Below are 27,952 nucleotides of genomic sequence, written 5' to 3'. Positions count from 1 at the left end.
CCTCATGTTGTGCTTTGGTTTAAATTACTTTGTGTTTCATATATTGTATGGCGTATTTTACTGTATCTTGCTTTGAGTGATTTGTAAGAAGCTTAACTACTGCTAGTAATAAAATCGAACCAAAACCGGTTTCGTTTTATTGTTGATTGATTGTCTTGCTGTAAGCCACGTTGAGGACAATTTTTGGTAGAAAGGCAACACTAGAAATTTAAATATAAATAAATAAGTCTTTTTGTTGGAGTCTGGCAATATACCTGGTATAATACCTGAAATCCAGCCTCTAGAAAGCACTGCTACAGTTGCTCTTGCTAGGATATAATTCAGTTGAAAGTCATTAAAAATTACATTCTTGTTCTCCTCTATTACAAATCCTGTTACATTAACATCCTCCCCAGAGTAATCCAGAACCAGTTCTGTAATTTCCACATCTTGTCATAACTGCTGTGAAGAGAAGGTCCAAACCCGTAGAGAGACACATAGCATTCAAGAGGCCAGCGGAGTTTAGTCTCAGGACAAGATAAGCTTGTTTTCATAAAGCTTGGTGTGGGATTAGGAGATTGGAGAGAGGGACTTGCAGTGTCAGCTGTAAAATGATGCCCCAATATTGAATCCCCAACAGCAGCTGCCAGAATACAAGGAAGCTGAGGAAACATCTTTGACTCATGCAGTGGCGTAGCGTGGGGGGTGCGGGGGGGGGCTGGCCGCACCGGGCGCAACATCTGGGGGTTAGGGTTAGGGGGCGCAAATCCACGGGTTAGGGGGCGCAAATTACCGTATTTTTCGCTCTATAACACGCACCTGACCATAACACGCACATAGTTTTTAGAGGAGGAAAATCCGTAGGCATGCCACCCGTAGGCATTCCCTCCATAACACGCACAGACATTTCCCCTTACTTTTTAGGAGGAAAAAAGTGAGTGTTATGGTGCAAAAAATACGGTACTTGCCTTGCCCCGGGTGCTGACAACCCACACTACGCCACTGGACTCATGAGAGTCAGTTGAGAGAGAAAAGAGCATTAAAATTGGACAGATATCTGTGTGCGTTAATTCAGCCTTCCTCAGTTTAACGCCCTCCAGATCCACAAATGAGGTCAATTAGGATTGAAATCCAAAACATCTGGGGGGGGTGCCAATCTGGGGAAGGCTGGCTTCATTCATCCCTTGATTGCATCTGCAATAACCACCATGGCAGAGAGGAGGGAACTGAAAAGGGTAATTTGGCAGCACAGCCTCAGAACGTTGAGACTATGATTGGAAAGTGCTGGCTAAGCGGTGTGAACTAGACATAGACACCATGACCTGGTACCTGTCAGCAAGAGAGAGACCTTTCTCGAAACTATTCTAGTCCTCTAATGCTCACTGCCCTAGCATCTATTTAAAAAGTTTTAGGGCCGTTTAAAATACTCTGCAAAAAAAATAGAGTTCTCTTTCTGTATATAGATATATATAAAATATAGACATAAATATAGATAGGCATTTGTTGAGATTTAAAAGCACCTCGGTTATTTTCATAGTTCCCAAATATAAAATTGTCACAGTATTTCCCCCTCCCCTCTCTAATAGCGTCTCACTCCATCTGCTCAGCACTCGGATTCCACATTCTGTTCTCTGTCACCCACCAGCTCCCCACCTTCCCTGTCCCTGGCTTATACAGTGGTGGCATCCTTGCTCAACAAGCCATTGGTGGCTGCATTGTCCTGGAGTTTCATCTGGGCACCGTTCGCCTGATCTGGAATCCCTTCTTTGGCTGCCTGTTCCTGGAGGAGCCTGCGGCGGTAGAAGTAGAGGTAGCTGGGAAGCAGGAAGCCCACAAAAGAGAAGATGAGGAGGGGAAGGTTCACCTGGGGAGAAGGGCAAGGAGAATCAGGAACGGGAGTGCAGACCCAGTGATGTACACTTATGCTAAATGCTGATGAGGGGCAGAGAAAACGCTGCCTCCACCTCCTGGCCTGCCCTTAAAGTGGGATACTGTCTTCACTGTAAAGTCCCAACTCAGAAAAGGAAGTCAAGTGAACAGAAACTTTTAATATCCTCCCTTTAATGAATTAGAAGGATGCATCCTGCTGCTTCCACATGTAATAATAATAATAATAATAATAATAATAATAATAATAATAATATATTATTTATACCCTTCCCATTTGGCTGGGTTTCCCCAGCCACTCTGGGCAGCTCACAACAATAATAATAATAATGTGATCAAACATTAAAAACTTGCCCTAAGCAGGGCTGTATTTAGATGTCTTCTAAAAATCAGATAGTTGTTTATTTCCTTGACATCTGATGGGAGGGCATTCCACAGGGTGGGCACCACCACCGAGAAGGCCCTCTGCCTGGTTCCCTGTAACTTCGCTTCTCACAGTGAGGGAACCGCCAGAAAGCCCTCGGACCTGGACCTCAGTGTCCGGGCTGAACAATGGGGGTGGAGACGCTCCTTCGGGAATACTGGGCTGAGGTCGTTTAGGGCTTTAAAGGTCAACACCAAAACTTTGAACTGAGCTCAGAAACCTACTGGAAGCCAATGTAATGATGCGCAGGCACATGCCCACTCAGCCAACCATCCTGTGATTGCTCCTTTCCCCGCACTGCACAAGCATGCTAGAGAAAGGGCCAGAGCACAAAGCTGGCTGCAGCAGGCACCTATTGCTCAGCACATGTGACATTACCAACCTCTCCACACTGGCAGGGTAGTTTTGTAACTGTTTTTAAAATGTTAGCAAATCTTTTCTTTTCTTTTTTGCAAGATCTGGGGTGAATGCACAAATGCTGGTGCTTGTTTCTTTGTTAAAAGAAGTGCACGAGTATAAATCAGATCCAGTGCTGGATATACATATAAGCTAAACAAGCTATAGCTTAGGGCCCCACTCTCTTGGGTTGGGGGCCCCCAAAAAATTTAAAGGGGGGAAAACTGAATGTACATTTCCAATATATAAGATAAAAAAACTACATACAGCAACAGTGTTTTGTGTTGTGTAGGCTCCTATTTGTTATGTGCAAATGGCTTTAGACACCTATTAGCTCCATAAATTACCATATAGCATATATTCAACACAAGAAACAGTGACAATTTGTTGTTGAGAGAGGACAGCTGGACATATAAAGGGCCCCAATACCTTCGGTAGCTTAGGGCCTCATCAAACCTAAATCTGGCCCTGACCGGATCCACACTGCAAGTGAAAAGTTCACTGCGATCCCTCTTAAAAAGCAACCTCAGTCTTCATCCCAAGAAGCCATAACTCACCCAAAAGGGATCACCTTGTAGTGGTCCCACCATAGCCATGAAGAGTGGCTGTTGGAGGAGAGCAAATACAGCACTGATCAAGGACTGTAGACCGGTCAATGTGCCAAAGTGATTGGACGGATACCTGGCAACCAGAAATTGCATACAGAGGGTGAGTCTCAAAATGCCGCAGAAGCTGGTAACAACCCTCCCCCACTCCCAAGACCCATTGCACACACCTTCCAGATATCTGGGAAGTGGATCAGCTGCTCAATAGATATAAAAATCTATCCATATTTTAAAGCAGCCTTTGCCAAGCTGGTTCCCTCCAGATTGCTTTGGGTTTTAAATCCCCCCAAAAGTATTGCGGTACAAAACATCTGGACGGCACCAGATTGGCAGAGGCCGAGCAAGGACATGTGAAACACATAAAGATGTCTATCTATGAACAGGAAGAGGAAAAGAATGTGTGAATGGACAAAGTTAGTAGTGACATGAACAACAGCTTTTACTGAAAAGCAGGAACCGCTTTAAGGTTTGGCAACAGAAACGCAAATATAAACTGCCTCTTTATTGCTGCTCCTTTCCCCCTCCTCAAACTGTTAACTGTTAGGGAAGATATGCTGCCTTTAGAAAAAAAGATAACTAGAGATAAAGAAAAGGGGAAAGCCAGCCGATAGGGCATCTCCTCCTCCTCCTCCTCCTCCCTTCCAGCTCTCTTTGCCTGTCAGCCAATGAGTAGAGCCAGAGAGCAGAGCTGCTCTTCACGCAGGTGTCACAGCATGAGATTTTGGAGTGGCAGACAACCCTACCAGAATGCAAACACACACAGGGCCCTCCCTCTCTCCCACCTGTATGGTCTTGCTTTGCAGCTCCAAAACGGAAACTGCTACTAGGAAGGGGAAAGGAGCACACTTGGCTGCCTCTCCTGCTTCCTCCACCTCCTGTGGAACTCTCCCCATGCCTTGTGCTCTAGCCACATAGCTTTGGGAGGGGGAACTAAAACTAGACCCAAATCAGGGTGTATCCACATTTGAAAGAGTTTGATAAGAGGCCTTCTTTGGCCTGAGATTTCCATATCCCTGGTGTAGCGTAAGAAGCACAATGCAAGTTCTCCTCCCTCCTGACCATGCTAGCTGGGGCTGATGGGAGTTCAACTACATCAGGAGGGCAAGGCACCAGGTTGGGGGGAAGCTGGTGCTGACCATAATCTTGGTCCCACTCTGAAGCTGGGAGGGCAAAGGGCGCTCCACACAGTGGCATAACTCACACAGCGGCATAGAGACCTCCACAGGCAGAATGGAAAAAACCACGCACCATGGTGTGAAAGATGAAGGTCACATACTGTGGAGAAAGAAACAAAATGAAGGAGGCCACACTGGGCTGATTCAATGAAGGGCAGGGTCAGGGGGAGGCCATATGCCAAGGGGCATCATGGGTGAAATGAGAAGTGGGGCAGAAGTTACCTGGAGAGGGAGATTGTTGATCAGGCAAGTGGTACCAAATCCCACCAGCAGTAGGTTGGTGATGACAAAGGCACGAATAGCATTGGTGAGCTTCTGGATTTTACAGTAGCGAACTTTGGCTGGCTTTCCTTTTGTCTCGGTCCTAAGGAGAAAAAAAGAGAACGGTCAGCCCCCTGTGACTGCGTCAACATCCTCACACCGAGAGCATTCAGGTTTGGTCTTCGTACCGATTCTGCTTTTGAAATTAGGAGAATGGTGACTCTCACCTTGCCGATCCAGCGCTGTTGACGTTCCCTGGTGCATCCACACAGTCCTTCATGCGCCAGTCCATCACGTAGCCAATGAAGGGACAGGTGAGAAGGCACAGTAACTGCATGACACCAAAGATGGAGGAGTAGAAGCCAACTGCCCAGCAAAAAGAAAGGGGGTAGGAATGAGAGAGCAGTCCGAAAGACTTCTTCACCTGAAGCTAACCAGCAGTGGTTAGATTGCCATCTGAGAGGCCCTACTCTGAACCACTCTGAACTTGCTGGAGGCAGGGTAGAACAAACACAGGAGAAATAATAATCCTTTGCACCCAGTGCAGATGGTGTGGGAAGTATTTACCAATTGCCATGGGGAAATGCTTTGGTCTAGGCTGTCCACACAGCATGAATTCACCACTCCACATTTCATCCTTTCCTCTTTGTCCCTGCTTCCCATTCTATTTCTCTCAGCTAATCCAGTCTGGCCCTCACTTTCCCCAGGTAAGCTTTTTTTATTTAAAACTGTTTCTAGGCCACTATTTGGGGCAAAGAGCCCATCCTAAGCAGCTAATAATCAAAAGATAAAAAGAACAAAACAAAATTGTAAACCAATAAACTACCACTCAACAGCTCCTACAGCTCCTAACATCACCTGCTATGTTGGACAAAGGACCAGAAACCCAGTATAAAACTTACTTTTTCCCATTTCCAGTCTCTCCATTTTGTATACAGCTCAGCACCAGGTTACTTGAGAAACTGTCTTATCCCTTATATACCCAGAAGGGCAGTGCCTTCAGCCGGAGAATTTCTCCTTAAAGTGCCAAAAATATCAGAAGCTTGCCCCATAGTAAAGTAACTCAGAGCAGGGCTTTCAGTGTGGCTATCCCTTGTTTTGTGGAACAGCATCCCTGTGGAGATACAGCACTATCTGTACTTTCCAGAAACAACTGAAGACATTTTTGCTCTGACAAGCTTTTCCAGCTAGAAGAAAAGGTTTCTTGCCTTAGGTGTTCATTTTGTATTGCTCCAGTTGTTGTTTCATACCATTTTCAAAATTATTTTTAGCTGTTCTTATGGTTTGTTTGTAAGTTGCTTTGAGACACATGTAAAAAGTAATTCATTTATTAATAACAGCAGCTGCAGAGGCAGCTCTGGTTATCAGTCAAGATAGGCCAGTTCTGCTCCATCAGCACTCATAACTTGCCACTGTGAAAAATTGCTACTTGGACTTATTAAATTTTCCAAAGCAGGCTGAGAACCATTTTATGGTTGCAGGGAGGCGGCTTTGAGATTTTAAAAGGATACTTGGGATCCCTTGTCTAGGCTTTGTTTCCTAGGAAATGGAAGTTCCCAACCAACTCAAAGCCTGGGCAGGCAGAGCGATGAACAGAGGGCTTGTTTACCGCATACATACATGGAGAGGTCTGCACTAGGCTCATCTCACATGAGGGTTCCTACCTGTTTCCTCAGCTTCATCCGCCAACTCTTCGGGAACTGGATGAGGAGATTTCACCCCTCCCATGGCAGAATGGTTTATGTGAGAGAGTAAACCAAACCCTGCAGCAAGGAATCAGAACACTGTTACATGATTCGGGGCTGCCCAATCCCTTTTGGGCTGAAGCTCTTTCGTTTTTCTGTCATGTGTATAACAGGAGGTACCAGTCTAGTGTAAATTGCACCCCATATGAGATGCTTCACGGAAGAAAGCCATGTGTAAAGCATTTTAAAATTTTTGGTTCGGAGGTTTGGGTGCACACCTCGCAAGGTGACAAACTGAGCAAGCGTGGAGAACATGGTATTTTCCTAGGTTATGAGAAAGGGTCTTATCGTGTTCTGATCACAGACACGAAAACCATAAGGCTGACCAGGAGTATTGATGACAATCCACAATGGGACAGAGTTGGTGTTTTTCAGTGCCATCCCATTTGTGATGATGGTGCAAAAGGGGCAAAGAAAGTTAAGAGGGAGGCAAGTGTTATTGGTGGTGATAATCCTGATGCCAATGTAGTTCCAGATGGTGGCACAGATTATCAGAGCCCAAAAGCCTCAGGTGAGTCTGACGCTGACTCAGACTTAGCAGCTTCATATAGCAGCTGACACTGGAATGCCCAAGAAAATAGGAAGGAAAGAACAAGACTGCATCACAGTAATTGGACCAGGACCTTGTCCCAACAGACCCAGATTCACTCCCCTGGAAACTCTACACAATTATTATGTAGGTCACCCTGCAAGCAATACTTCTCCCAGTCTCCTATGTTGTTTATTCTCCCCCAGCTCCCATCTTTTTCTCCTTTGCTTCCAGGTGTCCTTTGGCAGCTGGGAAATCTTTCCCCTATCAGTCCTCACCAGGGTCCTGGCCACCTGTCACTTGGAACTCCAGCATCTTGTTCATGGCAGCCATGTAGAAGATGACACGCAGCTGGGTCATGCCCATGGTGAAGAGACTCCACAGAAAGATGGGGGAGCAGACGCTGCGGCGGAAGGGGGTGGCACCTGGAGACAAACAGAGCACGGAATACAGATCAGGAATGGAGAAAACTTCAAGTTTCCCTGGACTGCAACACCAACAAGCCCTGCCACTGGCTATGCTGGGCTGGGGCCTGTGGGGCCAATCATTTGTAGGTTCCCCTTCCTAATTTAGAGGGTTGGTGTGGCACAGCAGCCAGAAGGACCTAATAAAGCTGTGCAGATGGACAAAGCAGAGCAAAATTTTGTGTTCACTTAAGGTAAAGTTAAAAAGGTAAATAACCCCTGGACGGTTAAGTCCAGTCAAAGGTGACTATGTGGTGTGGCGCTCATCTTGCTTCAGGTTGAGGGAGCCAGTGTTTGTCCACAGACAGTTTTCTGGGTCATGAGGCCAGCATGACTAAACCACTTCCGGTGCAACGGAACACCGTGATGGAAACCAGAGCACACTGAAAGGCCTTTTACCTTCCTGCCGCAGCGGTACCTATTTATCTACTTGCACTGGTATGCTTTTGAACTGCAAGGTTGGCAGGAGCTGAGACAGAACTATGGGAGTCCACCCCATTGTGGGGATTCGAACCTCTGACCTTTCGATCGGCAAGCCCAAGAGGCTCGGTGGTTTAGACCACAGAGCCACCTGCTTGAAGTATATGGGGATGTGGGATTTTCCACTTGCTGCCCATCCTCATGCACCAACATGGAGCACACTGGCTGGGCTAACAGGGCAATCCTGCTCCCTGTCCATCATCGTTGAAGGCATAGGATGTTTCATCTGAACAGCCCTGCAGGTGGCAAACACCAAAAAAGATGATGGGAAAGATTAGTCTCCAGCTCTCATGGAAGAGCACTAGCTTCACTATCATTTCAGCTCTGGAAAAAGGTGAGCTTTAGTAGAGATGGAAGCACTTCTGAGACTCAGGTTTGTATATTATGCCTTGTTAGAGAACAAGAAGGGGGTGGCTTTTTTGGTAAAACCTTTACCTTTTGAATTCAGGCTCAACACAGTTGCTGGCAACTTCCATTGGATTATTTACAAGGCTATATACATCTCCCCGGCAGGACTCTTAACTCCAGCCTGCAGCAGGCAATTCATCTGGCTTATGGGATGGGAGGTGAGACTCTTTAAGGGGACAGTGTGTACTTAGTGTATCATGCCTGAATACAGGAAAGGGTTTTTTTATTTTAAAAAAAGGATGGACTCAGGAAAGGGCTTCAGCCCTGTTTTCTGCTATGAACTAGAGTAACCTCCTCCTCAAGTTTAATTCCTTCACATTATGCAGGCAGAGAAAGCCCAGCCACTCCCTAGAAGTTGTTTTTCCTCACAAGAGCGAGACAGATGTCAAAAGGAAACGGCAATGGCTTGCTCCTGCCGATAGATGGAACCAGATGCCAGGGCCTGTTCCCAGCTCTTGCAGCCACTGCCAGGAACAGAGCCTGTCACAAGAGGCCCAAGGCTTTGCAGGAATAAATCTCTAACACTTCCCATCCCTCAGGAAGCCTCGAGGAAGCCCCTTGACCTGCAAGAGATCTGTGTGTGTGTTTGTGTGCAAGCTATGGAACACTAGACGGGCGCCGAACCAAACCGCAGGCTTTGTTTGACAAGCCGGGGGAGCCGGGATTTCCTTCCTTCTTGGGGAGCTGTGGTGATGTCATGAGGGGGCACTCACGATCAGAGGATTTCACGGGCTTTCGGTGCAGGTCCTCCACAGATGGATAGAGGCCATCGAGATGTGGCGCTCTCTGGCTCAGCCGCTGCCCCACGGCCGTCACGTGCACATAAAACCGGTCACCCGTCACCTTGTGGTCGAGCGCTAAGCTGCTCAGTTTGATCTTCTTCCTATCTCAAGGACATGGAGGGAGCGTTACATGCTTGCTGTCCCCCCACATTGGGCAAAGCCTATGGGAGAAATTCAGTGTTGTGCTATGATAGACGCCATCTTGTCTCACGGGAAATTGTTGCCAATGCCAATACCAGTTCTACACCAGCAGCAGAGGCAAAGGCAGCATTTCCGGTTTCGCCTCAAGCGGCAAAATGGGATGCACTGCCACAGCTCTAGTGGAAAATGAAGTGGATCCCGCAAGCCTAATGTCTGCCCGCCTCTGGAGTAGTGAGAGAGCTCAATGGGCCCAAGTCCAAATTTGAGCTGCGTTGGGCTGAAGGGGGGCGATAAACTGAGTCTCAGATATTGTGGACTGCTTAGAGTGGAAACAGGCATATGTGGTAGAAGTGTCTCAGGGTCAGGGTTCAGCAGCAGCACCTGGCGTCTTTGGCCATGTGCCATGACTGGCAGGGCCCACTGCTGCTGCTGCTGCTGTCCTGCCTGTTTTGGTTGTTTTTTCCTGGCTTGGCACTCCAAGCAGCACCAGACAGCTGGTTTTAGCCACCCTTTAAATTTCCCACAGTGCTCATTTCCTAGGAAATCAGAAAGGGTTGCCAGACCCAGCTGCCCAGTTTGCCCAAACAGAGAAGGCCACTCAGCGTACCTAAAGTGCTGCTGCTCTTGGGATAGCCACCTCCCCACTCCCTCACAGAAAGCAGCTCTCTCTGTCCACGGGACAGCCTGCCCCAGGTGACGGGAACAGGAGCAACCTTCCTCAGTTAAGGCTGAACCGGCTGCTGCTTACATGTAGCTGACTTCTTCGGGAGCCGGGAAGGATTCACGGGGCCAGTTGATCACGCAGTTGAGGAAGATGAGGCAAGCCAGGCCTGACCAGACGAGCATAATGGTGATGAAGGAAACTCCGCTGTCGTAGATCAGCTAACAGCAACGGGACAGGAGACAGAAATGAAGGGGTGGGAGAAGAGAGAGGGCGGCAGAGGAGGCCTCAGGTGGGCTTGGGCAGTCTCCCAAAGTAGAATCAAGGGGGAAGCCAACAGGTAGTCCAGAACACCTGGAGAACACAGAGTTCCCATCAGCCCCAACCAGCATGGCTGACAGTCAGAGAAGATTGGAGCTGCAGCCTGCAATATCTAGAGGGCACCACGTTGGCTGCCCTACACTAAGCCACGATTGGTTTTAGCCAAAGTGTCCTTTCTTTGAGCATCAAACCCAGTCTAGCACTAACCATGGTTTGTTGTTGGTTTAGAAACCATGGCTTGCTTTAACTAAGTGTGGCGTTCTGTCTGAACCCAACAGCCTTTGTTTAACCATGGTTTGTTTGGCCACCCCACCCTAGACACTTGCCAAGCTACAGAGGCACAGGGCAAGAGCAGCTGGGGAGGGGGAACCAAGTATCAGAGAAGAAAGCCATGGTTTGTTTGCTCATGTGAGAGACACCCTGTGGATTGTTGAACAAAAGCAAGCCAAGGTTTAGTGTTATGTATGACCTCAACCAATGCCTCCTGGATTCTACCCTGCCTCGCCTAATGCCTCCCTTCAATACCCCTAACAGGTCTAATGGAGGAAATATTATCTCTGAATCAACTGTAAGGCTCTGTCAGCCAGGAGAGAAGCGCACAGGCATAGATCTGGGAGCTGCCTCAAGCCCTAAGTAATAGTGGGACACTCCACCCTAGGCAGCTGGGGTGATTCAGGTTTGCTACATACCTTGACCCCAGGAAATGTAACAGCAGAGGAAGCATACGAGCCAATCATGAGGGCCATGAAGGTGGACCGCAGGTGTCCAAACATGTTGGGCAGCTAAGGAGAAACAAAAGGAGAAAACAATTAGCAGAAATGTCCTGCTTCCACTCCAATTCAAGGGCTTCTTCTGTAGGGCTGCTAGAGTCCTTCTGCCTTATTCAAGAACTTCACAGAACACCATGGAAGCTCCAAAGGCTGTGCTGGAGGATTATCACACTCCAGGGACCAAATGGCCGGAATCTTGTTTATTTTCCAAATTCTCATTGCATCTCTCATTCTGAGCTTTCATTTACTACAGATTAGGCACATTCTACATAAATGTATCACAACTTAATTATCCAACATGTGTTATAGCCCAACTTACATATGCCTACTTAGAAGTATTTCTCACAGAGTTCAAGGGGGCTTAATCCCAGGTAAGTGTTGCAACTTTAACCAAGTTCAGTGCACAGAAGGTAAATAGTGGGGCTTAGTTCGCTCTTTCAATTCATCTTGGGAGGGGTGTTTCTAGGATGAAGGGGAAATTGTGAAGTTCCCTTGTCATTTTTGCTATTGAATGCTGCATGTTCTTTAAGGAATGCTATATTTACAGTTTTGGAATGTGGTTTTTTGGTATGTTATTATATTTGCTGTTTGCCATGTTATTATGAAACTGCTTTTGTTTTGAAATTGTTGCTATGTTGTTTTGCTATGTTACTATGATATTGTTTTTATCATGTTTGTTTGAAATGCATCCCTTTCTTTGTTGTAAGCCACTTTGAGCATGGTGTGTGTGTGTGTGTGTGTGTGTGTGTGTGTGTGTGTGTAAAAGCGACACACAAATAAAATGGATGGTGAATGCATGAAAGAAAATGAATGGTATGTGGGTACATGCAGAAGATCTGGATACATGTGGTTTGTTGCAAGTGGAGAACTAGGAAGTGATAGTCATTAGCCCAGATTTACTAATCCACAGTAAAACAAAGCAGAGAAAGATGTGGCTAATTTCCAAGAGCAGAACAGATAAACACTATTGTCCTCTAATCTCTGCAAATCAAGCTGCTGTTTAAGGTACTGGAGCAGAGGCTGGTAAAACTATTGGGTATCTCAGAGACACCCAAAAAAGCCACCTGTTTATCAGGAGGGGAGTTCAGGTGTTGTGAAGAGTTAAGAAACCTCCAGGTAGGAATGTGTATAAGTCAGTGGGGAGCAAGAGAAATAATAACCTGGCTTCCATTTAGTTTACTGTTCCGGAAGGGAAACTCCAATTTCTAGATTGATTGCAGCATCTTAAAAATGCAAGGTTGGGTATAGAACAGCTGTGGCCCTCAGAGTCCTTAGTAAGATGTAAGCTACACCAGCACCAGAGAGAGATAACTGAACATATGGTGTCGCCTTATTCTGCCAGGCCGTTGACCCATCAAAGACCATTCAATATCTCAGGCAGGGATAAAATTCCCAGCCCTATGACTAGAACCATTTCAACTGGAGATGTCAGAGGCTGGACCTGGGACCTTCCGAGTGCCAAACATTTACATCCACTGAGCTATTTGTACTCCACTCCCAAGAAAATATGCTTGTACTTGGAGGGAGAACCTTCTAGTTATCCACCTGTTTTTCCTTTGCAACAGCCCTGGGGTTGTGGCATGCTGCCAACCAAGCACTTTGCTTGGGTAAACAGTGGCGCACAGGGAGACTCTGCCACACTCCAGCTCTTCAACATATGCCCTTGCCAAAGGCAAGGGGGAAGCGGGTGGGGCACTCGACCCAGCCTTCTGATTGGCCAGATACTACCCTTTCCTGGTTTATGTATATGTACCCTGTGGGTACAAGAAGGCACAAAAAGGCACTGTGATCTAATAGTGAGGCAAGCGCTGTTCCTTATGTGTTCTGGGAAGAACTGGAAATAATCAGAGCATGCACACAAACACCACCACAAAGGGAGTGAGGTAAGCACCAGGTAAGATATCTCCCCATCCCCCATCCTCAATATCATATTCCCTTTCTTTCTGCCAGCACAGATTGGTTTGGCACAACAGGGACAAACAAACTGTGGGAGATGACTGCCACTCTTCCTACCATGATCACCACCCATGACACGGACCTTGCAACATGGGTTTTTCTAGACAGGGTTTCCCAGACTTGGGTCTCCAGCTGTTTTTGGACTAAAACTCCCATCATCCCCCAACTACTGGCCCTCCTAGCTAGGGATGATGGGAGTTGTAGTCCCAAAACAGCTGGAGACTCAAGTTTGGGAAACCTTGTGCTAGGGTGACTGTAGCACAGGAGGAAAGGGTTAATGTGCCTTTAAAAAAAGAGTATAATAAGAGGGAATTCCAGTAAATTCTCAGTCCCAGATGATGAGATGCCTACAGCATGCCCTCTTTGACATGGCTCTAAAAGGCACAGGGTGTCTTTGGTCACCTCTCCCAGGTCATGTCACCACAGAGCTCTGTCCTCAAAACTTTGCACTCCCTGGAATCTTACACAACAGGAATGAGAAGGCACGCATGTCCCTCCCAATACCTGAACAGGAGACGGATTACACAATGAAATACACACGCCCTATGCCAAAACAGACAAGTTGTGGACTTGCACATGCACACGCGCATGTTCTTGCAACCAGTAAAAGGGGCTTCACATTTTACACGAACACTCTCTGTGCTTGGAAAGAAGACACGCATGCAGAGCAGAGAGATGTCTCAACCTGCAGAGCTGAGTTCCACCGCACAGATTTGCATCACTTTAATTGCTGAGCTTTACGAGGGTGGATTTTTCTCAAATTAACTTGTTGCCAATACTTCCATCATAAATCACGCAAATTATACCACAGCGCAGAGAAACAAGGCATGTGAGAGAGCTAGCGGGACGGAGAGATTTAGTAGAAAACAAACACCTGGGCTTTTAATTATGGTCTCAAAGGGAGACTACTTATTTCTTCGTGCTTTTATCGTGTGTAGGTGTCCTTCCCTGCACCAACCCACCCATACAGCAGACGAGCTTTGCTTTCCCCGCTTGTTTTTAAATACAGCGAAAGAAGAAAAAAGCCTGTTTCTGGGCAGTACAACCTCAAAATGCGGATGGAGGTGGCATGATTTAATGGTCCTCCACACAAAGAGGAGGCTGAAGACGATGTGAGTCATTTGTCTTCTGTGTACAAAGATTTAATTCCATGGGAAAGTGCTCAGACACATGAGCCTCCCACAGGCCCAGGGGCCAGTTGAAACTTCTCTATCTGACCCCTGGGACTCTTCCCAGGCCAAACTTGTCATTGGTCCTTCTCTTCACCCCCTTGAGTTCTTTTGCTTGGCTGGAACATGTCCTTGAACAATGCGCATGCGTCTCAGTGGCCTGAATGGGGGTTGGGGAGATGTGTTTGTGTGTGTGCAGAGCAACCCCTGACTTGTGCATAGCTGGAACATAGCTTACTATACAAAGGCAAGAGGACTTTCAATGGCTATTAGCCCTGACGGCTCTGCTCTGCCTCCATTTGGAGGTAGAAAAGTTTCAGAATGCCAGTTGCTGGAAACCACAGGAGGGGAGAAGATTCTTGGGCTCAAATCCAGGCAACAAGATTTGAGAACAGGATGCTGGACAAGATGGGCCACTGGCCTGATCCAGAAGAATCTTCTCATGCTCTTAGAAGTCTCATCTGTCATTCAGCCCTGTGATCTTTGGATGCAGGGCAGTATGCAAATTTGACAAATAAATACTAATATAAAATTTAAAGTTCTAAGCAAAAGAGGCTAACCTCCAAATTTCCATTCTATGATTTCATGGATCATCATGGCTTTTACATGCAGATCTCAGAAACTCGACAAACAACAGCAGCAGCAGATCTCTGGTATCTCCTCTTAGATATCATGAGGATTCATGCATCTAGTCTAGTTTTTGGCACCATGGCAGTGTCATGAAGTGTGGGGTCTCTGGTGTTCACAGAGCAGACTGTGGACACAGATGTAAACTGATGGTTGAGAGTGGATATAGGATGTCCCCATGTAAAAATCACACCTTCTGGGTTCCTCGCAGCCTCAACTGCAGGAGCGGGGCTGAGATTCCCAGTAGGTGTTTATACACAGAACGCAGTACATTTAGCTCAGAATAAAAGATGATGCCTAAGCTCAGATATGAGCAAGTATGCAGCTGTGTTTGAAATGAGAGAGGGGCCCAGCACTTCAGTTACCCAGGTTCTTGCCTCAAGTTATCGGAAATTATGAAAGAAATCAAAATGGTCTCGGGTGCCATCAAAGAAGAAAAACATAACTCCTAAGTGATGCAAAGAAGCTCAGTGAGAAATGCAAATGACAAGGAGGCCGGTTCTGCCCTCTCTTAAGTACTCCTGCAGCCACATACTCAGCCTTGACACAGGACTGCAGCAATACTTGTTGCAAAGTATAGATAGGCACTCTGCCAGTCCTGTGCAGTGCCCTGCCCCTGCCACGCCTTGCCTCTGAGCCAATCATTGTGTGCGTCCCCGTTTCTTGCTGCTGGTTACCCTGTTCCTTGGGAAACAAGTAGCAGCTGCCGCCTGGGACAACCAATTATAAACAAGGATAGGGCTTCTGTATGCTTAATAGCCGTACAAAAGAGGGAGCCTTTGGCAGGTTCAACTTTTGCACACCACACCCTGCTTGGAAAGCCACAGGTGCCCAAAGCTGCCCTTCTCCACCAGGGTTAAAGAGACAGAAGCCCTGCTCTCATTGATCTCCCTGGCAGGGGAATTACGCCGTTATCATCTGCAGTTTCCCCAACCTGCCGCCCTCTGGATGTTGTTGGACTGCAATTACCATCAGCCCCAGCCAGCATGGCCAGTGATCAGGGATGATGGGAATTGTTGTCCAGCAATATTTGGAGGGCATCAAGTTGAGGAAGGGGTTTGTCTGAGTTCAATGAGGACAGTGCTTTTTTTAAAAAAAGTGTTCTTCAATAGATGAAGCTAAATCCCAGCCTAAACCAAATCATACAGATCAATAAATGTGCATATGTGTTTGCATACTGCCTATCCCCAAGATGGTGACAAAAAAGCTCCACTCATATACTATGTAAAGAATGAAAGTTTAATGTGTCCCTCGCCTTCCCCTTATTTCTCTCTCTCTCTCTCTCTCTCTCTCTCTCTCTCTCTCTCCTCTCCTCTCCTCTCCTCTCTTTCTCCCTCAACCCACATTGTCTATAATAAAAGGCCTCAAACTGACTGCAACTGACCTGTACGAAGGATTCTACCATTTGAAAACAGCGGCACTGAATGTGCTTTTGTTAGCTATGAAAAATCTTTCAATAAAAACATATTTAAACTGTAAACTGTATGTATTTGCAACGTCATTCTGTGCAATTTATTTTTCGCTGTAGGTTTTGAGATCTGGCTTTTGGGGCAGTATTATTGAAGGAGGACGGGGAAGGAGGGGGGTGCTGTACTGTTCTGGCACTGTAACCCACCCCTCTCAGCTACTGTGAAAATGGGAGAGAGGCGACCAGTACAAGACAGACCCTAAAGGAGGGGTGAGGAATCTGTGACCTTTCAGATATTGCTCAACTACAGCTCCTATCATTCCTGTCCATTGGTCCTGCTGGGTGGGGCTGATGGAGCCCAGCAACACCCAGGGGACTACAGGTCCCCCACCCCGACTTAAAACTCATCTTGAACTCAGGCCACATGGGAAGCTCTCCAACGTCCTTGGAATGAATATGGGTGAAGAATATTGTTCCGGTATCTCCTACTATCGCCACCCATCTCCTTATGCAGTGAAAGGGCCAATATGTCGGTTTCCCCCATACTTACAGTTAAGGAGGTGAAGGTCAGGCAGATCCCACCAAAGCCATTCAGGGAAAGGCCAAGGAAAATCAGCGGGGAAAGAACTAGCGGGAAGAGGACAGAAATGTGGGGTGAGCACAAAGGAGATAGTGGGGTGCTGCAAAGAATGGGGGCATTAAAAATAGTGGAGTGACATAGTCCATAGGGCTTGAGAGCACCAAGTGAGTTTGCTAAGGGAAGGGGGTGGAGCAGACTGCAACCTAAAGAACCATCCCATCATCTTTAGGTTTCTGTAGCCAGAAAGGGGGATCCAGCCATGGCTTCTGCAGCAACTCTCCTTTGCAAGCCCCATTGCTCACGCCCACATGCTGCCTACTGTGGAGGCACAACAGGAGGGGGAGGGTGGACTGTGGGAGTTGGTCAAGAGGGGTGTTGCTGCAGAACCATCCTCCTTGCTGGTGGGAGGGAGGGAGGGAGGGAGGGTGGGGGAATTCTCCACACTGCTACTGAAAGTAAAGTGCCACATGGCCAGTCTTACCCAGTGGTTTGTAGGCTGCCAGGGCCATGAGAGCGCAGGAAACAGCAAAGCTGGCACTGTAGAGAAATTAAGACAGACGTATGAGAACAATGCAAAGCTAAGTCATGCCTTCAATGAGATGCCCCACAACCATGTCTGAAAACCATCCCCCCAAACTACAACCCATTCTCAGTTTCTCCGCGGCCTATCCAGTGGACCCCGCCTTGCCATTCCAGGGAACCAGGCAGAGGGCCTTCTCGGTGGTGGCACCCGTCCTGTGGAACGCCCTCCCATCAGATGTCAAGGAAATAAACAACTATCTGACTTTTAGAAGATATCTGAAGGCAGCCCTGTTTAGGGAAGTTTGTAATGTTTGATGTTTTATCGCTATTATTATTATTCTATTGGGAGCCTCCCAGAGTGGCTGGGTATAAATAAATAAATTACTATTACTATTCCAGACCCCTTTGAAACAAGAACCCACTTGCCAGCACTCTCAGGGCAAATTTGTCACTGTCTCTAGACCAGGGGTGGGGAACTTCAGGCCCAGGGGCCAAATCTGGCCTTCTAGGTCTTTCTATCTGGTCTTCAAAATTTTCCCTAGGCCACAGCCCTCCCTGGGCTTGCTTCACCCCCAAGTGCTTTTGCCTGGCTGGAATGTGTCCTTGAACTCTGCTAATGCCTCTTGCTTGTCCAGATAGAGAAGAGAAAGGGGCATGTCTAGAAACTCGCCTACCATACAAAGGTAAAATGCACATTACTGGCTCCTCCCACTTTTGCCACTGGCCCCACCCACACCTGGAAAGTGGCCCTCAGATCATTGTCCAGAAAGGCCCTTCAGTTTGTTTGTTTTTAAAAAAATTATTAAGGGTTTTCTTGTTTTACAGTGTAAGCGTAATGCCTCGTATTTTTCCCCCCCATGTAACATTTTTACAAATCCGTTTCATTTGTTGAGGCATTAGGGGGAGAAGAAAAAAAGGAGAAAAAAGAAAGGGGGTGGAGGGAGGGGAGATGGATGGGGGTGGGGTCGGGTAGCAGAGTTTCTATTATGCTTAATGTATGTAGAGTTTGGTGTCAGCGTGCTTGTGTTGTTCACTTGTGTTCCTTTGGTGGTGAGAGAGGTTGGGGTTGGCCTAGGGTGTGATTGTTTGTTTGTGATTGTCTGTGGTGATCTTTGTTTTCGTGTGTGAGTGAAGTGGGTGGGTGTTTTGGATCAGGTTAGCCATATTGATTTGTATGCTGTTGGTGGAGAAAGGCCCTTCAGCTGAAGAAAGGTTCCCCATTCCTTCTTCTCGATCTTTGATCCATACCTGCCGACCAGGCGCAGTGGCCTGGGGCCAAGCCGGTCCATGAGGATCCCCAGAGGCAAAGTGGCCGCGCTCAGTAAAAAGGAGCCAATGGTGAAGCCCAGGTTGAGCATCTCCTCCTGCTTCACGCAGCTGGGCCAAGGGTGAGAGGAGGTAGTCGCAGCTGAGCCATTAGTGGCATTGGTGTCATTCGCACCTAGGAAGAGAAAGGGGCAGCTTGGGTCAGAGACTTATCTCTGACTTATCTCTCGCTTTCACACCCACGGTGTCCTAGGGCGAGCAGACTGCTCTCTACCCCTGAGGTCCCATTTCTTACCCTTCCCCCTCCCTGATGTGCTGGAGGAAATGCAGAATCTGTGTTGCTCCACAGCAGGTTGAGCAACAGAGCCTGAGGTGGAATAAGGTTGGGGATCCAGCATCAGTGCAGTCTGATGCTCTTTTACCCTGTGGTCACTTCCCTCTTTTACACTGTGGTCAAGGGAAGGAATCTACCTTAGATATGCAATCACGGGAAGCATCAGTGTGAGGGGAAAGTGGTTCCCTGGGGCAAGGGCTTGGAGAAGGGAGGGTATCACTTCAATTTATAATGGGAGCAGGTGTTTCTAAAGTTTTGCCCCATAGTAAGATAAGATGGCCATCTGTGGCTTGCAAATTAGCATCCTGGGAGGGGAACAAGTGTCTTGTCCTGAGGCCTGTAGGAGGGAACCAGGCACTCTCACTTCAAGACAGGCCCATAGGCTATGTTTATCATGTGGAGAATGTTTGAAACAGCCTCTGTGTGATTGCTTCTGCCTACTACTGCCCTAATGGGTAACCGCAGTTGCCATATTGTGCTTCCACAAGGTGTGAAATGTCTCCCACCAGCCCTACCCACTTGACCTCAGTGTGGGGAAACTCCAGAGGGCTGCCAAGTTTGGGGGAACCCATGACAAGGCCTTTACAGAGGTGGTTCCCCATTGGCAGAGAACCCTCCCTGGTATTTGATGGCAGGGAGATACTGTCCCCAGCAACCCAGAGATCACAGGTTGTGAAAGATTTTCACTGTTTTTAGAATGTTTCTTAACAGTTTTTCATTGTTAATAATAATAATAATAATAATAATAATTTTTTTAAAAAAATTACCATTCCCGTGTCTGACATCCTGGGCGCCTTTGAGAAGAACAGGTTATAGATTAAATAAATATGGATAAAAAAATATGATGTGGATGTATGTGGTGTCCTACTTTGTGTGCTATGATGGCATCAGTAGTATGGCATTGTCTAGAAGCTCTCAAACAGCCTCCATGTGATAAGTCTAACATGCAACTTTGCTTTGACTTTCAGTCAGTCACACAAACCCCACATGCTTGATGCGGGGAGTGGGGTGGGGTGGGGAAGACACATGAATTAGGTATCCTTGTAGTAGTGGTAGTGCCAGTACATATTTGATTTCTTACCCACCTTTTTCCAAGAGGTCCCAGGGTGGCTTATGATATAAAAATACAGTATCAGAAACAGATTACAATCAAGAAAATTGTGTGCAAGGATACAGAACTCCTTTTGCAGAAACAAAATTCATTAGATGTGTTAATACAAATGGAAGTCAAAAACTCTGTAGCTGTTAATAAGGGATTAAGATCAAGACTGAATGTAATTGGATTAAATAAGATTTATCGGAAGCAGGATGAAATAAAATTATTTTACCTTGAAATCTAGCACGCTCAGCGGGTCACACAAAATGTACAATTGGCTTTTTAATTTAATAATTATAATGATATTTGAATTTGAATTGCAATTTGGTATTGATAAAATGTGATTTATATTGGATTTTAGTAATTGAAAACTAATTTACAAAAAAATTACAATTTACAAAAAATAGTAATAAAAGAAAATTATGTGCAGTCTCAAAAGGTCAGGGTAGAACTTAGAGGCAGTTGAATGCCAGCCCTACCAAGGCTGAAGCGGATGTGTCCTTTTGCTTGGTCTCTTATCCACACCAGAGTTTCTACTGCACACAGTACAACATTCTCTATCAGGCTAGTTCATAGAAACTCTGCTCCAACCAAGACCCACGGCCAGAAGAAGTCTGACCTGGTTAGAAACAGCCTTGTATTGATTAGGGATCTCAAAAGAGCAGAGTGTGAGGAAGGGGTTCTGCAGAGCTTTTTGGAAACCATCGGTCAAGGGTTCCTGCTCAGGATCTTTTCTGAAATTCACCCTGCCCAGCCCCTACCACGTTCTTCATCTGCCTTACCCCACTCTCTCCCTCACCATAAATGTGCAAGCAGCGCCCTGGGATTTCCCCTGTCTCACCTATGCATATATGGGAGTAGAACCCTTCGTGCTTGAGCATGATGAGCAAGGAGCCCCAGCCCAGCAGAACGGCAGAGAAGAAGAGGTTTTCCACCACTGCAGTGCAGGCCATCCACCAGCGCCGCTGGTACGCCTGCTGCAGGCTTGGCGCCATCTTCCCTTGGACTAGGAGACCAGGCTGAAAAGAAAAAGAAGGTGGATGTCACTCCTCGCACCTGGCAGTCTTATCAGAGGCATGGAAAACAGCCATCGCTGAAGCAAAGCAGAGATGGGGGAGTAGTGTGCAGTTTGCCACCCCACTGACAACTATGACCAGGGATGTATCTTGACGCAGGAAAGTAAACAGGTGCAAAGCAGAACAACAGCTGCTGTGTCCTGATTCAGAAAGGGAGAAAGGAAGGGACTGAAAAATCCAGACATGAGGAAAACAAAATATTCTATTCTCCACACTATATTAGCAGTAATCCTGATGCAACATCCTGTCTGCATGTTAATACTACACAGTGGGGGTAGCCATTCTGCATTATTATTATTATTATTATTATTATTAAAGTGGATGGGGACAGCTAGCAGGGTTAAGATAAGGAAGGGGTAAGGCACAGGAGAGGGAGAGCATGCAATTCCCACCAAGTCACAAGTGCATTTCCTGGCCCAGCCATCAGCCAGAGGACCAATGGCTGCTCTCCCAGCTCTCCCACAGATGAGTCAGCTGCATCACCAGCTGCATTGTGGCTCTCCATGTGAGGGAAGGAGAGCCTGGCAACAGCAGCCATTCAGAGGGGTAAGAACTACAAAGAAAGTTGCAAGCCCATCCTCCTTGCAAGAGCATATAGCAGATCTGCCAGCCACTCTCTGCTGCAGAGCACTGACTGCTCTAAGAGCCTATATATGCTCTACATTTAAAGCAGTATCATACCACAGTCATGGCTTCCCCCTAAAATTCCTGGGGAGTGCTGTTTATTAAGGGTGCTGAGAGTTCTTAGGAAACCCCCCCTGAGGGCAACAATTCCCAGAATTCCCTGGGGAAAGAGAGAAATCCCCCTCCCTTTTTAGAAAGGAAGAAATGTGAAATGGAAAAGATTTACATATAGCCATCCAGAACACGAGGGACAGGGCAAACAAAATAGCATGGTGGCTTGTGTAGTTGTTCTACACGGAATTAAAACCCATAAGGAGAGGACTTCCACATGTTCAGTTGCATGTCTGCAAACAGCAGCATGTGTATAGATGCTCATGAGTTCCATACAGATATTAAATTAATTATATTTACATCAAGGGTAGGCAGCAATCCAGCTACACATGTGAACTGAGCATAGTTTGAACATCTGTGTGATATTTTAGCTGTGAACCAAGGAGGCCTCTATTTCAGGATGACAACACCATACATTTAAAATGCATGGCTTTTCCCAAAGGATCCCAACTACTGTCATTCGTTAAGGATGCTGGGCTCTGTGAGGAGTAAGCTACAGATCCTAGGATTCTTTGGGGGAAAGCCATGTACTTTAGATGTATGATGTGAGTGTGACTAAGACCTCCCCTCTGCCATGAACTCCCAAAGCAGCCATAAGCAACGTGCTATATCTTAGTCCCCATCTAAAACAATGGGGGGATACTAACGTTGTCCTGCCATAAAGCGCTGCTGTAAAATGCAGTCAAAATGTTCTATGAGCGAGCAGAAAGCTCAAGTGTCAGGAGCTGCAAATGAAAGCTTGAAAACATGACTCCCTCATGAGACTGAACTACAAGTGCCCCAGCCAAATTGCCCAACCGCAGAACCTTATCCTTACTTGTAAGGGCTCCAAGTGTTATGCTGGGCTCCCGAGTCCTGAAGGCAGCCTTTTGCTTCTGAGCATTTGGGGCTGAGACTTCTGAAGCTCGACAGATACAGCGGAGCTCCCAGAAGACTTAACGCTTCCTGTGGCAAGGTAGAAAGGGAAGCAAACAGCTTGGCAATGGAATTCAGAAAAGACACTCAACCCAGCAGCATTTGTAAACAAGCAACATCAGGGGGATGGAGGCGGGGTGTTGATAGATCCAAAAGAAGAAAGAAGACCAAGGAAATGTGGCCACCACAAGATTTCGCATGGAAGCAAAAGAAAGAGGAGCCGTAAACACAGATGTTGCCTTTGGGAAACAATGCCAGAAAGCAGCTGCTTCTTGAAGTGCTTGAAGGAAGCTGCCGTTACGGCAATGTGCTGTCGAACACAGGGAACATGGTGGAATTTTTTTTTGAAAAGGTGTCCCATTCAACAGAAATGAGAGGAGACAAGGAGGTGAGGACAGGTGGTCTTTTTGAGACATTCTGAACATTCCAGGTGAGTGTAGGTAAACTCTAAACTTTAGGATTCATCCCCATCCCAGCACCATGATGTTGCTAAGGACGTCAGAAAAGCCCTACTGAATCAAGCCCAAGGGCCAATTTGTTAAGCATTCTCTTCATACAGTGCCCTTCCTAGCAACTGGCAGGTGCTCAGAGGCATAGGCCCCAGACAGTGGCAAGAGAACATAGAACCATGAATGGTAGGCATGGTAGGGTTGTCATTCATGAACCTACTTAACTTACTTTTAAAGCCATCCAAGTTGGTGTCTGTCACTGTGCGCATTAGTTTCATAATAAAAATAACTCCACAAACACATGCACACAAACTCCACACAGATCAGCTGAGGAAGAGGGGAGCTGAGCAGGGGAAAAAAGGGGTCTGTGTGTGTATGAAGTGTGTTGCATGTGTGTGACTGTCTGCTTACAAGTGGCTGTGTGTGCGCATATTAGGAGAGGAAAACATCACCCCCGGCTCCTCAGCTGACCTGCACACGTCAGCCAAAGAGAGGGAACAGAGGAGCAATGTATGTGTGCATTTGTGCATTAAGGATATGTGATTATGTACGTGTCTGGCATCACCTCCTGTGCTATCTGGCCCCAACCACTCCAGGCCCTTGGTAGGAAAAGATTCCCCACTCCTGCCCTAAAGAGAAATGAATTCCAAGGGTGGAATGTTTCTATTGCTGCCCCATAATTTTTCCTCAGACAATTGGCTTACAAAGACAGGTGAGAAGGCTGAGCCATTTGACTGGAAGTACGTTTCAATGTCTTTATTCTCTTATTTCCTCTGACTACATCCTGTTATAGAAGGAAAGGGTATGAATTATAGAACTAAAGAATACATAAATAAATATTTTTCCCCTGTCTCTTCCAGCAGCGTTAAGAGAAAAATCGCTGTGATATATTCTGATCTGCTATAGGGTTGCATGTTATTGTTCAATTCAAAGTTGTGGGGAGGCAATTGTTCTGTTAGCACAAGCCTTTCTGCTTGCCAGGCAGAATGATCTTCCCCTCTTCTCCAGACCACCCAGAGCCCCATTGCAGAGGGAGCCAGCCCCATTGCCCTAGTGTGACTTGTTCTTGCGGTTGTTCCTGCAAGTGCAACAACTCAGCTGAATCCACCCTAGAGATTCTGAAATTTCGTTTTACAAGAAAGAAAGCTTCTCTTTTTATGGAGGCAAAGGAAAACCTGGAAGACATCTGGGCACCAGTGTTTATTAACTAAGATGGGAGCTGAAATAAACATTGGAGAGAGAAATAGGCTATTGGACTCTTCACAGTTCCCCGCAGTTTACTGTGCCTGTATCTCCTGCTGCCCATCTAAGTTTCCCTGCTTTCCTGTGCTCCACACACCCCTTAAGGTAAGGTGATCAAATTGCAAAGGAAGGCAAAGCTCCTAGATGTCTAACAGAAGAGGGGATTTCAATAGATTCAGCTTTTCTGAACACTGTGTGTCCTGCCAAAGTTCTGCTGCTGTCCTCCTTTGCACAAAGCCACTCTAGCTGAAAAAACTTCAGAAGGGGGAAAGAAGTTCCACAAGTTATTTGACCATCGCAAGGTTACAATAAAAACAAATAGTGAGACGTAAGAACATCGAAACAAAGTTGCATCATTCATTTCAAACCCTGGAAGCGACCTTCTCTAGAAGTCTATATTTAGGCATACACACACAACATAAGCAAAAGGGGAAAGGAAAGACTAGTCACTGCAGCAAGGAACTTGCAATTTAAAATGTTGGCCTGGCAGGCACCAATCTGTCAGACATCCATGTGCATTAAAAACAAGGATGCATCAACACAATGCATGCTATCACTCTCTCGCTCACACTAGCTGGATGACAGCATGTACACGGCGAATGGGTTTGCCATGCCCCAAAGTGGCTACTTCAGATGTCTGCACAAACCTTCAAACAACTATTTCTTGGCTCTGATAGTGGTAAGGTGGGAGGGGGCATGAGAAACTCTCCACCACCAAGACAGAAGGAATAATGTGACTTGGCCTTAAGAAAGACCATTAGGAAGAGGAGGGCAAGATGTCCAATAGACCCCATCTCCCCTACAGAAGGGTTGAAGATTCTGGTGGGAAATCTGTGGAACGTATTGGGGTTTTTTGAGAGGGGCAGGTTCTAGCTGGGCATCATCAACCCAGAATTGGCCCTGGGATGGAAATGTTTTCATCTTCTCCAGACATCACAGGGATCTGAGAGTCTGAGAAGAGGCAGGCTAGTGCATTTGGGCAGCACTGCACACCAGCAGAGTGTCAGTTATTATGACTATTGTGGGGGGAACACAACTGGGCTTTCTGCCCAATAGACACCAAGCAGTCTAGCGGAGCCCTCTTGGGAATGGGTCCCTCTCTGTAGCTGAGAGCCTGTCCTATCTGCATTGGGGGGGGGGGGACAAGCAGCACAAGAAAAGCTGCAAGTTCCCATGTGCCAGGGGCTGAAGTTTGGGGGAGGAGAACAAAAGGCAGCAGTTTCCAGGAAGATGCGATTTCCGGGGAGGAACATCAGACTGAGCGCCCTAACGGCAAAAAAGGAGGAAAAAGTTGCTCCAGGAAACTGTATAGTCTCCGGAGGTGTGAAGAAGAGCAGAGGGAAGAACATCTGTTAGGATTTAAGTAGAGGGAATACAGTTGTTGCTAAAGGGCAGTGCTCGGATTGGGGGAAGGGGGTCCTTAAGTTCCCCACAGCGCCCTGGCCGACCCGCCCGCCCACCCCCCACGCCGCCACTGCCCCACTGAAGCCAAACCATGATCCCCGTCGCCTCTCCACCCACAAGGAAAGGGGCAAAGTGGGGCATCGCAACAGGTAGGAAGGAGATGATCCTAAGCAAACCCACATATGTTTCAAGCACTGCAGGGACTGTCCCATTTCCTCGGTGACCTCGCCTACCCCCATTTATGAACCCCGCAAAGTCCTCCGGTATGGGGGGGCCAACTTGAATAAAAAATTGGGGGGGTCTGTAAACCCCGCCTCGCATAATCGATCCCAAGATGCGGTGCTCAAACACCATTTGAATGCCAATGCTCATAAATTTAGGGGGTCCCAGCCCCTTCAAATATTCTATTGGGGGCCCGAAGATACCCTAGGAGTACCCTGTGCCCTCCGGAGATTCTGCCGCTTTATTCCCTTCCAGGACGCCCGTCGACTTGGAAATGGGGGCGGTGGAGGGGAAGCGATCAGAATATCCTTATCTCCATGTAGAAGGAGCCACCCCATTTTGGAAGCTATCAGGAAGGTGAGGGGGGAGATCATTGGTTTCAGTACGACCCCCTCCCAGCACTTTCCAGCGACTCGATCCCCACTTGAAGCGATCCCTTCGCTTCTCCCCCCCCCCCTCCCCTCTTTCTTCCAGCTTTCGGCCAGGCCCGGGCCGGCCCTGCTTCCCCCTCCTCCCGCACACCCAAAATATCTATGGCTGGCAAAATCAACACATGGCCGAAGTTATTTGTTTTTCCCAGCCCAGGCTAGAGGAAGCGGCTGCCACGTGGAAAGGAGAGCCCTGCCTGGCAGGCGAGCGGCTTGGAGACCGGAGCGCAGTCCACAAAGGAGGCTTTCAGGGCGAGCCCCGCCCGGGCCACTCGCCGCCCCGCGCCCCTTTCCCGCCACCCCGCGCCCCTTTCCCGCCCGTCGAGGCACTCACACTGGGCGCCGGATCTCCGGCGGGCGGCAATGGAGTCGCGCCTGCTCTTCCTTGGCGAGGTGTTGCCGGCGCTGCGCTCGGGAGGGGTGGAGAGCTGGAAGGGGGGGATCTCCTCCTGGCCCTGCCCTCCACCTCGGCGAAGATTACGCGCCACGCCGCGCTGGCGGGTCTTGCCAGCGGCGGCCGCGGGGTGGCTTGTCCCGCCCGCCCCGGAGAAACAAGCGTGTTGCGCGCCTGGAGGGTCGGAGAGGGCGCGCAGCGGGCGGCCCGCGCAGGAAGTGTTGGCCTTCGGGGGAGGGCGGGGGGAGGGAGACGGAGGCGCGTGTTACTTTATAAGGCCATCGGAGTGAGTGTGTGTGTTTCTGTGTTTCCGTGTCAGGAGGGGGGAAAGAACATGGGACTCGGGGAAAGTGGAGCAAAAGAGCCCCAGGCCAGGAAAAGAAGGAGCGCAACACTTTCCACGTGGGCATCGTCGCCCCAGCCTGCGCGCACACACAGAGCCTCTTGTTCTAAGCGCTTCTCGCCCGCCTCTCTCGCTTTGGAACAAGAAGCAGCTGGGATATTGTTGGCGCTAGAGGACTGGCTTTGTAGCCAGGGGCAGAAGCGCAGGATTCGAATTCACCACTACCCCAGGCTACGGAGTCGGGACTCCATGTATGTGCATGTATATGTATGTACACACACACACACAATGGGGCTGGGACCGCTGGGTGGCTATGTGAGCGTGTGTGTGTGTGTGTCCCCGCTTCTCTCCCCTATGGGGGAAATAATATTGACCTACCTCGCTTTTGCTCCTGCCGCTCTTTATTATGGGCAGCAGCGGAGTAGAATTTGCACTAACGCCTATTACTTTTCATACTGCAGGTGCAGATATGCATCCCTTGCTGCTGTGTGCAAATATGAAATAAGTATTTTCAAAGTAAAAATAAGAGGTAAATACTGAAAAGCTTTTCAGAACAAGCTTGCTTAGAAATTCAACCCTTGTCTATCTGTATACCGATGCAGCTAGATTAAATGCATAGGGTGCAGTGAATGTTGCAAGACAGCATGTTTCTAAGTTAACCGTTCCTCTGTGTAACTGAGTCATTGGGTTTTTTTATTTTATTTTTAAAAAATCCAACTCAGAACACCCTTGTGCTTCCCCTTTCTCTTCTCTGCACA

At 47.6% G+C, this 27,952-nt stretch overlaps 1 protein-coding gene and 1 long non-coding RNA gene across 2 annotated transcripts; one reads left to right on the top strand and one right to left on the bottom strand.

Annotated features, from left to right (window-relative positions):
- Positions 1 to 109: 109 nt before the first annotated feature.
- Positions 110 to 27,142, bottom strand: SLC43A1 (solute carrier family 43 member 1). The gene is made up of 17 exons (XM_083500269.1): positions 26,792 to 27,142; positions 22,615 to 22,742; positions 20,828 to 21,005; positions 18,539 to 18,731; positions 17,250 to 17,305; positions 16,739 to 16,815; positions 10,948 to 11,040; positions 10,025 to 10,158; positions 9,067 to 9,236; positions 7,280 to 7,426; positions 6,392 to 6,427; positions 4,955 to 5,093; positions 4,689 to 4,830; positions 4,493 to 4,566; positions 3,244 to 3,367; positions 983 to 1,843; positions 110 to 659 (listed from the first exon to the last, which is right to left on the bottom strand). Exons 3-16 carry the CDS (start codon positions 20,979 to 20,981, stop codon positions 1,649 to 1,651), a joined length of 1,734 nt encoding a protein of 577 aa, XP_083356395.1. The 5' UTR covers positions 20,982 to 21,005; positions 22,615 to 22,742; positions 26,792 to 27,142; the 3' UTR covers positions 110 to 659; positions 983 to 1,648.
- On the top strand, positions 11,035 to 16,725 carry LOC310705605. Its single transcript, XR_014525403.1, has 3 exons — positions 11,035 to 12,922; positions 13,923 to 14,096; positions 16,142 to 16,725. It is a non-coding gene; the product is annotated as an uncharacterized lncRNA (long non-coding RNA).
- Positions 27,143 to 27,952: the final 810 nt, after the last annotated feature.

Source organism: Podarcis liolepis (genome assembly GCF_965112155.1).
Source record: "Podarcis liolepis genome assembly, chromosome: 1".
Classification (NCBI taxonomy): domain Eukaryota; kingdom Metazoa; phylum Chordata; class Lepidosauria; order Squamata; family Lacertidae; genus Podarcis; species Podarcis liolepis.
Note: the sequence above shows the minus strand (reverse complement) of the source record. Positions and strands in the feature narration are given on the sequence as shown.

Excerpts from the sequence above, each read along its gene's own strand:
- SLC43A1 (XM_083500269.1), bottom strand. The coding sequence starts at position 20,981 with ATGGCGCCAAGCCTGCAGCAGGCGTACCAGCGGCGCTGGTGGATGGCC. Across the intron at positions 4,831-4,954 it reads AACAGCGCTGGATCGGCAAG|GACCGAGACAAAAGGAAAGC; the intron begins GTGAGAGTCACC and ends TTTTCTCCTTAG. Across the intron at positions 3,368-4,492 it reads GGAGGTCTCTATGCCGCTGT|GTATCCGTCCAATCACTTTG; the intron begins GTGAGTTATGCC and ends TCTGGTTGCCAG.